General features: G+C 51.4%; 1 protein-coding gene across 1 annotated transcript; it reads right to left on the reverse strand.

The window, feature by feature from the left end:
* Positions 1-1,943: 1,943 nt before the first annotated feature.
* LOC136994138 (olfactory receptor 5B21-like) lies at positions 1,944-10,780 on the reverse strand. The gene is given in 4 exon segments (XM_067310385.1): positions 1,944-2,072; positions 2,075-2,949; positions 3,658-3,877; positions 10,646-10,780. Coding segments are annotated over 4 exon segments (1,359 nt in total).
* Between the last annotated feature and the right edge of the window lie 406 nt (positions 10,781-11,186).

Below are 11,186 nucleotides of genomic sequence, written 5' to 3' on the forward strand. Positions count from 1 at the left end.
CCATTATTTCACTGAAAACAGGGTGATTTATGTCCTAGAAATGCCAATCCTTCATCTGTCTTTCTTACAAAAGTGTGGGGGTTTAGGCCAGATTAAAATGCTGTGTGGGATCTGTGTGAAAATGAGCAGGCCAAGCACATCCCATCTGACCATGACCAAGTCCTGAGGACATCAACTCCACAGTGCATTTCCTTGCGCTGACTATACCTGATATGGGCCATAGCATCTGCGCATCTGTCTTGATGACCCACTAAGTCCTTTCCATTCTAGGCCTGTGTTATCCCCAAAAGGATGTGTCACACATTCAAGATCCAAGATCTGAAAGGAATTAAAGCGACGGAAATGCAAGCCAGCCAGACAACAACACTATTTCAAAGTTTTAACTGCAACAAACATATCAAGCAACAATTGCATGCTGAGATTAAACACATCCTGGAGGATTTTATTGTACATCATCTGAAGGATGAAGGGACTCTTTAGGTACATCCATTGATTTGGAGGGTGTTTTGGATACTCTCCAGCATGCTGCAATTACAGTATAGCGATCCTCCAGAGAGTGGAAGTAGTGTTACATCAAGCCAGACATCGAACATCTCAGATCATGGTCTAGGCTCACGTTGCCCTACTCAGAGAGACAAAGGGAGAGTCTGGAAGATGATCCATCTCCTTCCAAGGGAGACAATGAAATAAGCCCAGTTAATCAGCCTGGCTCCCTTTTCTGCCAGTGCTCGGCAAGTCAGTTCAAAAAAAAGATGTCTTAGATCCTTGCTCCTCCCTGATCCCCTTCCCTAAACATTCCTTAGAAAGTTTTGTATAGTCCCACAAGTGCCCCTTGAATAGCCAAAATCTTCATGTCTTCTTTCCTCCTTCTTATCAGTTACAAAGTCCAGGGAGGACCTCTCCAAAGCTGTGCCTGTAGTTTCTTCATGGACCACCAATGAGTGACCAGAGACTTTTGAGCTTGCCATTGTTTCCGTTATCCCTTGTCTATCAAGTTTGTGTCACTGTGTGTTTTGTTAAGTGCTTCCCTCTTTGCTTATTATCCCTTTTGCCCTGAAAAGACCCGTACTCAGATAACCTTAATGTAGCAGATGCTCTCAAATTCCATGAACCCTTACATCAGCCAGACAGGCGTACTGACTGGTAGCTTGTTGACCCAGGACTGCTCCCTTTCTTCACCCCTCCTCTCCATTTTCCCATTCTTGATTCACCTTGATCTCTTCCTTTCCCTGCCTTTGGCCCTTCACCTGAACATCCCAGCGTAAGCGTTGTGCACTCCCACAATCCCCATCAAAAAACATCTCAGATCAAGTTCTATACAGTCTCACAAACCCCATACAATATCCCACAAGGAATTTGCTCTTCCCAGGAGACCCTGGATAATTTTCTCTCCTTGTGATCAGCCGTAGAGTAGTGCTTGACCCTTTGCAGGGCTACACTGGGAAGGCTCCCTCAGTGCCCATCCTTCATTGACCCCAGAGCTCTGGTCTCTGTTATCTACTGCCCGATACTCTGGAGAGCTGGGTTGCTACTCAAGGGGACCTAAACACACTGCAGATTTGGGCTGGCAGGAGCCTCCTGAAATTCAGCCAAGGAAAGGGCAGAGTCCTGGACCTGGGCTGGAACAACCCCAACAGCCCCATGCAAAAGACGGCCTAGGTGCTGACTGGTGAGAGAGCAGCTTTGCAGAAGAGGACCTGGGGCTCTTCGTGAGGAAGCTGAAGAGGAGTCAGTAATGTGCCCTGGTGGAAAACACCGTCAACCGAGATGTGACTCCCAAGGCCCCCTACTGCAGACAGAAAAAGGAGTTGAGATCCGTGGGGAACCTGACCCCTAAGCCATGAATTTGCCCTCACTAGAGAAAAAAGATGACAAGGTTGCAAAATTTCTCACCGGTAGCAACACTACTTTATTGTCTTTATTTACACAATAGTGCACAACTGCTATGAGCTCTGGGTGAAAGCCAGAGCTTTCCTGAGTGCTTTTCTGAGGGCCTCTCTGACCTCCCTGTTCCACAGGCTGTAGATGAGGGGATTGACCAGGGGCGTGAGGACAGTGTAGAAAAAGGAGAACTGAGCTGCCTTAGCTGCCTTAGCGGGGGGGTTCTGGGCAGCATGTAGACAATGATGAGGGTGGCATAGAAAACAGTGACAATGGTGAGGTGAGAGGAGCAGGTGGAGAAGGCCTTCTGCCTGCCCACGCTGGATGGGATCCTCAGGACGGCAGCTATGATGCACATGTAGGAGGCCAGCGTGAACAGAAAGGGGAGGACCACATCCAAGAAGCCGAATATGAAAGCAACGAGCCTGACCTTCCTGGTGTCACTGCAGGCAAGCTCCAGCAATGGGGTAAGATCACAGAAGAAGTGGTCTATTGCCTCGGGGCCATAAAACTTCGGCTGGGCCAAGAAAGGAGTCACTGCTGTAGGGATAAGGAATCCCATTAGCCAAGACCCAGCCGCCATCTGGAAACAGACCTTCCAGGTCATGAGGCTGGCATAGAGCAAGGGCTGGCATATGGCCAAGTACCGATCGTAGGACATCATGGCCAGCAGGTAACACTCTGCAGCTGCAAAACTGCCAAAGAAATAGAACTGAGCAATACAGCCATGAACAGAGATGGTCCTGTCCCCAGTCAGGAGGCTGGCCAGCAGTCGAGGCAGGATGGTGGAGCTGTAGCAGATCTCCAAGGAGGACAGATTGCCCAGGAAGAAGTACATGGGGGTATGAAGATGCCGGTCTGCAACCACCAGCACAACGATGAGGATATTCCCAAACACAGACACTAAGTAGATCATGAGTGAGAGGAGGAAGAGCGGTCTCTGGAGTGCTGGGATATTCCCCATTCCCAGCAGGAGGAACTCAATCGGTGATGTCCCATTGTCCCATTCCCATTTCTCCATCAGCATCATAGATCTGTCTTTCTTTTTCCTGCTTTCAAGAAGGAGGCCTGCAAAAAAAGAATATTTCTTTCTGTATTAAAACATGGGATAGAAAGTTTTTGCCAGAAGAACAGTCATGCGATTCTGCACTCAGAGGAAAAAAAAAAAAAAAACACACTAAAGAATCCCAGAGTCACAGAATAGTTGAGGTTGGAAGGGACCTATGCAGACCATCTGGTCTAACCCCCCTGCTCAAGCAGTCAGCTACCGCAGGTTGCCCAAGACCATGTCCAGTCAGGTACTGAGTATCTTCAAGGATGGAGATTCCACCGCTTCTCTAGGCAACCTGTTCCAGTGTTCAACCACCCTCACAGTGAAGAAGTTTTCTTATGTTCCGATGGAATTTCCTGTGTTTCTGTTTGTGTCCATTGCCTCTCATCCTGGCACCGGGCACCAGTGAGCAGAGTCTGGCCCTGTCCTCTTTACACCCTCCCTTCAGATATTTATACACATTGATAAACTCCCCCCTAAGTCTTCTCTTCACCAGGCTGAACAGTCCCAGCTCTCCCAGCCTCTCCTCGTATTACAGATACTCCAGTAACCGCAGTCATCTTTGTGGCCCTTTGCTGGGCTTGCTCCAGAAAGTCCATGTCTTGTACTTGGGAGCCAGAACTGGACACAGTACTCCAGATGTGACCTCACCAGAGCTGAGCAGAGGGGAAGGATCCTCTCCCTTGACCTGCTGGCAATTCTCTTCCTAAAGCAGCCCAGGATACTGTTGACCACCTTTGCCACAAGGCTGCATGGCTGGTTCATGTTCAACTTGTCCACCGGGACACCCACGTCCTTCTCTGCAAAGCTGCTGTCCAGCTGGTCAGCCCCCAGAGTGTGCTTGTGCATGGATTTATTTCTCCTCAGGTGCAGGACTTCACACTTCCATTTATTGAACTTCAGGAGGTCCCTCCCTGCCCGTTTTTCCAGTCTGTCAAGGTCCCTCTAAATGGCAGCACAATCACCTGGTGTATCAGCCACTCCTCCCAGGTTTGTATCATTTGAAAATTTGCTCAGGGTACATTCGGTCTCATCACCCAAGTCGTTAATGAAGATGTTAAACAGTATTGGCCCCAGTGTTGACCCTGGGGGACACCACTAGTGAGTGGCCTCCAGCTGGACTTTGTGCCACTGATCACAACCCTCTGAACCCAGCAGTCCAGCCCGTTTTCAGTCCACCTCATGGTCTACTTATCTAGCCACATTTAATCAGATTGTCTATGAGCATGCTACGGGAGGCAGGGTCAAAAGCCTTACTGAAGCTGAGAAAAACAACAGCCACCGCTGATGGATGAACATCCATTGACATTCCCTTTATTGGCTCCATGGTGAGAAACAGGATTTTCCAGAGGGGAAAACCACTCATCTGAGGAGCATCCCCTTTTGACCACAGGCATGAGCTGCCCCACTGAGTTACTTTCTTTATACTGTGACATTAACAGAGAATGTCCTCCTGCTCGAGCTGAGACAGCCTTGTTAACCGTGTTCAAAGTTATCCCCTTAGCACCCAGCTGAGACGTCAAGGAAAGAGATCCTTCCGCTCTAAGGCCTGAAACAGATATCGCAGAGAGGGGGGAAAAGGAAATCCCACTCCCAAAAGGATTCCTCAGGTGAAAGCATATCATGCCAGACACCTTTTCTCCTTGCACAAAAAGAATCAGCCCTGCAAAGGTGGAGTGGTCCTGGCTCTCTGTAGCTCTTTTCTGTTTGGAGGAGAAAAGATTGTTCCTAGACAGCCCAGCTTTTTACACAGACATAGCTCTGATCAAGGGTTTCAAGCAGAGATGCACAAAGGACTTCACAGTGGACTGTCTCAGTAGATAGCTAGAATCTGCTCATTGGAGCCTCTCTGGGGAGAAAAGTGAGAAGGAGAAACTTTTTGCAGGGAGTAAGGGAAAAGCACAGGGAAGGTCATTGGCTTGACATCTTTTCCTCCTCAGTGGTGGTTCCTGAGGGTTCAGGGGCTGCCTCCCTGAACACCACAGCCCAACAGCTGGACCTCAGCATGGACAGCTGCGCTCATGGGGCTCCCTGCTCAGCACTGCTGGGCACTGGCAGGGGGGGTCCCCAGTGTGCTGGGGTGAGGGGGACAGAAGCAAGGTCAGAGGCATGGCAATGCCCAGGACACGCCTGAATGCATGGTCATGGAAAGTCTGTGCCTGAGACACACAGCCCTCCACCCAGTGCCCCTTCCTGGGGGGGTTCACAAAAACAGGGAAGGAGAAAATCATTTCCCTGATGATTCCCTTCAGCTGCCATTAGACCTATTACAGTGACTTATAGACACCAAAGGATGACACCCAGCTTGCCTAGAGGGTTCCTGGGAGGGATGAGTCCCTCCAAACAGCCACACTCCCCCAAACTGACTTTACACTCACCTTCTCAACTGGGATGAATTGCTTCTGCAGGTGATGATGACAGCGTTAGGAGAGGTCACCAGCATCACTACAGAATGCCTGACATCCCCAAGCCTCTGCCTGGGTGGGTGAGAGTCAGTGCTGAAAAATCTGAGAGTCTCACACCAAAATTACAGGTCTTTGAATGACGGAGAGAAGAAAGATAGACAAGAGACAGAGACAGAAAAACAGGGAGACAGAGAGGCAGCAGAAGGGAAACAGAGATCGAGAGCAAAAGAGACACAGAGAAGGAGAGAAAATGATAGATGGAAGGAGAGTAGGAAAGACTCCCTGCCCAGACTGTTCCTCCATCCCGGCTGAGGTGGGTTAATGCCCCGGGGTTGGCTCCAACACACCAGCAGCCCAGCTGTAAGTCAGCATCCCCAGTCCCGTCCCAGGATCTCTGCTCTGCAGTGCCAGGGACTCGGGTGCGGGGGGAGTCTGGGGGAAGGAGGGAGCTGGGTGGGGAGACAAGAAGGAAAGGACAGGACTGAAACTGTGGTCTCACTTGCAAGCTTTCCCTTTGCAAACACCCAGCAGCAAAATAAATAGCACCCTGACTTGTCTCAGGACATCTAGCACCAACCTCCAATCGTCGGCACGCAGGGGTGACCTCTGCGCTGATGGTGCCTCAGAATGGCGATCAAGGTCGGGGTCCCACCCTCTGCAACTTCCCCATCACATCCTTGTCTTCCCTGAACTCTCTGCAAACCCCAAATCAAGGCTCAGGCTTTGTCCTGCCATTGCCACCTTCTTCCAGCTGTTCCTGCAGGGAGACCCCAGAAGTACCAGAGTGTCCTGAGGTTTACAGCAGAAACAAATCTTTGAAGGTTCCTGCCACAGCTCAGCTCTCCCCAGGGACTGCAGAGAGTGAGCAATGCATAATTGGCTCTCAAAGGAGACTGAAACCTCTGATCTGGTGAGAACTTTGTAAATTCCTCCGGCAAGGCTTCCTTTCTTCATACTTCTGGGTCATTTCAACTCTGGGTCATGCTCTTTTGAAAAGGAACTGAGGAAGGCAGTGCTAGGACTCCTCCAGTCTCATGAAGCAGAACCAGGAGAGATGCCATGACATGGGATTCCCTTCCCCTCCCTGCAGACAACTGTCTATTCACTGACTCTCTCAGGTTTAGAGAGCCGTGATCACCTGAGTTGGTCCCTCCAGCCTCCCGCAATGGTCAGCAGGGAGGAAGAGGCTGAGCCACAGGCATTTCCTCCCAGCCATGGAGACTTGCCCTGGGCAATGGGGTGAGTCCCCCTGGGGTGCCAGGCTCTGTCTCTCCCCGAGGGGAGAGAGCCCCCTAACCTGTCTCTGAGGCACAGGGGCCTGGCGTGTTGGAGGTTGACAGGATCAGAGCTACTGACATGTCCTCCTGGTTCAGGCCCATCTCTCCTTCCTGGAAGGTGCCCGGGGCCTCCTTTGCTCCTGTTGTGGCACAAACGTAAGCTGCAGGAGGTCTGATTCCTCTTAATCATGTTGGACTTGTGTGTCATGAGATGCAGTCTCTTCAGCCACTGCTCTGGCTGGAAGGGGAGGGGAACGTGGACCCATGGATGCAGACATTTGTGCTGTGGCTTCTAAGGACAAGAGACATTTGCCTCAGTGGGAGGATTGGGTTTTTTTTATGAGAATCACAGTCATTTCAGTATAAGTGCCAACACAGGTGTGTGCACTGGAGCTTGACGCATGCTCTCCTCATCCCTTCAGGAGTGCTGATGTGCAGGAGACCTCTCCCTCTCCCTAGCCCTTGTAGTGTGTCTCTGGCCTCCAGCCGCCTTTTGGGAAGTCTGGGAATCACCTTGAAGCTCTGTGTCACATCTCCACACTCTCTCAGCCTTTCTCTAGTACCCAGGAGTGTCAGAAATGGTCACAGAAACATGTATCATAAAATCAAATAATAATTTGTGCTGGAAGGGACATCCAGATGTCCATAGTCCCACCTGCTGCTCCAGGAAGGGTCAGGTTGACGTCAGACTATGCCGCTCAGAGCTTTATCCCATAAAGCCTTGAAAAACTCCAAGGATGGAGACTGCACAACCTCTCTGGGCAACCTCTTCCAATGCTTAACTACCCTCCTGGCGAAACAAATGCTACCTCTGCCCAATCTGAACCACTCTCCTTTCAACTTCTGCTTGTTGTCTCTTGTCCACCCACAGTGCACTACTGTGAAGGGCCTGGCTCTATCACCATTATAACCACATCATAAGTATTGGGAAGCTTCAATTACTACCCCCAAAGCCATCTTTTCTCCAGGCTGAACAAGCCCTCTTCCTTCAGCTCTCCTCACAGGGCAAGTGCTGTAACCCCCTGAGCTTCTTCATGACCCTCTACTGAACTCACTCCAGTTTGTCAATGTCTTTTCTATATTGTGGGCCTGAAACTGGACACAGTAATCTAGAGTGCTCTGGTGTGCACTCTACTGTGTCTAACAAGCACTGAGTCATGGGGAGTGATCACCTCCCTTGGTCACACAGCCCGGGATGCTGTTGGCCTTCCTTGCTGCATGGGCACACTGCTGGCTCATGTCCACCTTGCCGCCACCATGACAGCCAGGGCCTTCTCCACAGAGCTGCTCCTGGCCAGCCTGTCCCCAGCCTGAATCACTGCAAGAGGTCTTCCTTCCGAAGGGGAGGATCTGGAATCGTCCTGTGGTAGTCTGTGTAAATATACAGACTAGGTAATCTATTTGGGGGTTCGCCTGCTGTTTGGCAATTTAAAAGACAATCTTTGCTGAGGCCTAATGTGGATGCTTCTTAACTGTTCTAGCATTTTCCTTCACAGATGAGCTGTAAGCAGAGTCACCAGTCAAAACCGGATCCAAATGGCCTTGAGGTGCAAGGGATGTATAACTATAGCATTCCATAAAAGGAAAGGTTTTTGATTATGACTTTTGATCGGTTAAAATGTTTCTCAAATATGTGAGAAAGTACATAAAAGGCCTTGTTCCTGGTGGCATGCAGCGACCACACTGGTGAGGCTTATTGTCATCATTGCCACCATGTGCTCTCTCCTATAGCTAGCTATAGTAAATGAAGCTTCTGCTGTGATGTAACCCCAAAGTACTGAGAATTTCTTAGACAGCCCTTTTCTGAATTCCATGAGGATCCTGTTGGCTTCTCTTGTGGCCTCTCTAGGTCCTTCTGGATAGCTGCCATGTCCTTGAGCATATAGACCAGTCCTCCTGATTTCTTGTCATGTGCAGGCCTCTCCCAGGTGACTGATAATGTTGTAAAACAGGGCAGGTCCCAGGACAGACCCCTGAAAGATTCCACTTCTTCATGGCCCCCAGGGACAGTACAGCCCATCCACCTCTCTATTCTGAGCACAGTCACCTAACCAGTGTTCCGTTCCTCTGGGCATCCACCCATCTAGACTATCACATCCTGACTATCATACAGGACTATTGTGGGAGACTGAAAAGTCCTGCTAAAGAAAACTTTAAGTGGCATTCACTGCTCTCCCCTCCTCCACAAATCCAGTTATTTTATCCTAGTAGGCAATCAGGTTGGTCAGGCATGATTAATCCTTGGGAAATCCATGATGACGGTTCACAGGCACATTCTCCTCTATGTGCCCAGTGGTTTTCCAAGAGGATTCACTCCATGATTTCCCCAGGGACTGAAGTGAAGATGGACTGAACAAACAACCAGCCTGTTGATCCTTGGATCATGCTTTTGGCCTTTTTTGAAGAAGGGTGCAAACTTTGCTTTCCTCCTGCCATTGAGAAAGGATGCTGTCCAGTTTTCTCAGCACGGTCAGATGCAGCCCACTGAGTCCCATGGACCTGAGATGTCGAGTTCTCACAGCTGAGTCAATCCTCATGCACTGCTGGATCCTCATCCACACTTCTCCTTCTTGAACTTTTGCGCTAATCACGAAGGTCTTCCTCAGCATTCTGTGTGTTCACTCTCACTAGGCCTCCAACTCTATTCAGCAATGGCTCCACTATTTCCTTTTTCAGCCTTTGACTACTCATGAAGCCACAGAAGGTTTCCTGACAGGCAGCAGGGCCTGTGGCAGGAAGCGCAAATTCAGGTGCCAATGGGCACATGTGCAGAGGGACACACAGCATCCATAGCCATGCATTTAGACCCTTGGACATGTGAGGAGAGCCCCTGGCTCTCCCACTAGCCTTACATCATCAAACATGGCAGAAGCTTCTCAGCCAGTTGCAGAGCAATGGGGTTGGACCCCTTCATTTCCAGGTAGCTGAGGATGCTTCTCAGCAACATCAGGCTTTCCACACACATGTCCCTGTGAGCACCCTACAGCCACTCCATGATGTCTGGGAGGAGGCTCTGCATTTTTCCTTGCCTGTGTGAAAGACAACTTCCTTTTGTGATGCAAGGAAAGACACTCCGGCTGCCAAAAGTGCTGTGGTTGCTGATTTCCCATCAGGGCTCAGTGTCCAGGGCCAGGAATCTGCACACACCATGGCTTGGCCACAGAGGGTGCAGTGCAGAGAACAAATCTCCAAGTGGGCCCTGATATATGGAGGGCCTCCTCTGTATGGAGGAAGGCTGCTGCCTCTAGGCCCAGGAGCACCTGGCTGCATTAGCCTGGTCCTGCATTCTGGCTCATTGTCCCTCTCAGTGGGAGTCTGGGCACAGCATTCTCACAATTGATGCCATTTGGAGCTGGCTGGCTTGGTGCTGGGACTGGATCTCTGCCTGGCACAGCCAAGACATGCCAGCAGTGGGAGCTCTTCCCGGTGGGTACTGGTGCCTTTTTCCTTGTGCTGTACAGCCAAGGGCCTGGCATGAAAGACTTGGGGCAGCTGAATGGGTCAGCGGGGAGTTGGGAGCAGCCACCGCAAGTCCTGATTACCAGCAAAGTCCAAGCCACTGCATGACCCACCACCTCCTGTCAAGCCCCAGGCTGCCAGCATGGCTTCACTCAGCTGCCTTCCTGGGTCAGCATGACCATCATCGGGGAGGTCTCATGTATCATGCAGGCTCTGCCAGGGTCCCTGTCCCAGGCCTTGCTGCCTGCCCAGGTTTTGCAGGAGCCCTACTCCAGCCCCTAACTTTGCCCCAACCCTAGCCTGGGTTTCCAGCTTGCTGAGCAAGGTCGGCAGATGCAGGGACAGTGTAGGATGGAGATTGCCTGGGCATAGCCAGCCTAGGTGTTTGCGTGCAGAGAGGCACAAGCAGGATTCAGCAGCCCTGTGTGCTGGCAGTCGGAGGTCTGGCACTGGGCATGTTGTATCTATCGGCCCAGGAGAGATCTCTGCTTTGCGGCACACCGGGAGGGGAGAGGGGACCCAGAGAGGCGGGTGCCAGCCTGGGGCAAGCAAGGCCTCGTCTGGTAACTCACAGGCAGGGGAAGAATGTGGGTGTTGTCCCTGTCGGGGCTGGACTGCTTGCGCAGCAGCTGGTCCTCCAGCAAGCTCAGCAGCTCCCGAAGCATGTCTGTCGCAGCCGTGGGCTTAGCCATCATCACCTTCCACATGGTCACAGCAGTGCTGCAGGCCCAGAGCACTCTCTCAGTGGTGCCTCCTTGGCCACAGTGCCATAGCCTGGGCAAGCCCTGGAGGTTCCCGGCTGTGTGGCAGCCCTGCCCCTGCCAATCCCCTCCTCACTGGGAGCCCCAAGAGAGTTCTGCCCAGGCAGGCAGGACATGACCAAGCTGAAGTTCCTTGTGGGGCAGGCAGAGAGCATGGCAGCTGCGCTCTGGGGCTGAAGGCATGGACACTTGGTCAGCTCTGGCTCCTGAAGGCCCACTTGGTGCACCAGGGCTGGGAAATGGTGGGAGAGACAGACAGCCCTGTCCCTCGGGGGTGTCCTGGAGATCTCCTTGGTTCTCACCATCTTTGTGCCCTTCTCCCCATGGGATGAGCTCTCAAGACTGACGGGCA

The sequence above is a fragment of the Apteryx mantelli genome, chromosome 24 (assembly GCF_036417845.1).
Source record: "Apteryx mantelli isolate bAptMan1 chromosome 24, bAptMan1.hap1, whole genome shotgun sequence".
Lineage (NCBI taxonomy): Eukaryota > Metazoa > Chordata > Aves > Apterygiformes > Apterygidae > Apteryx > Apteryx mantelli.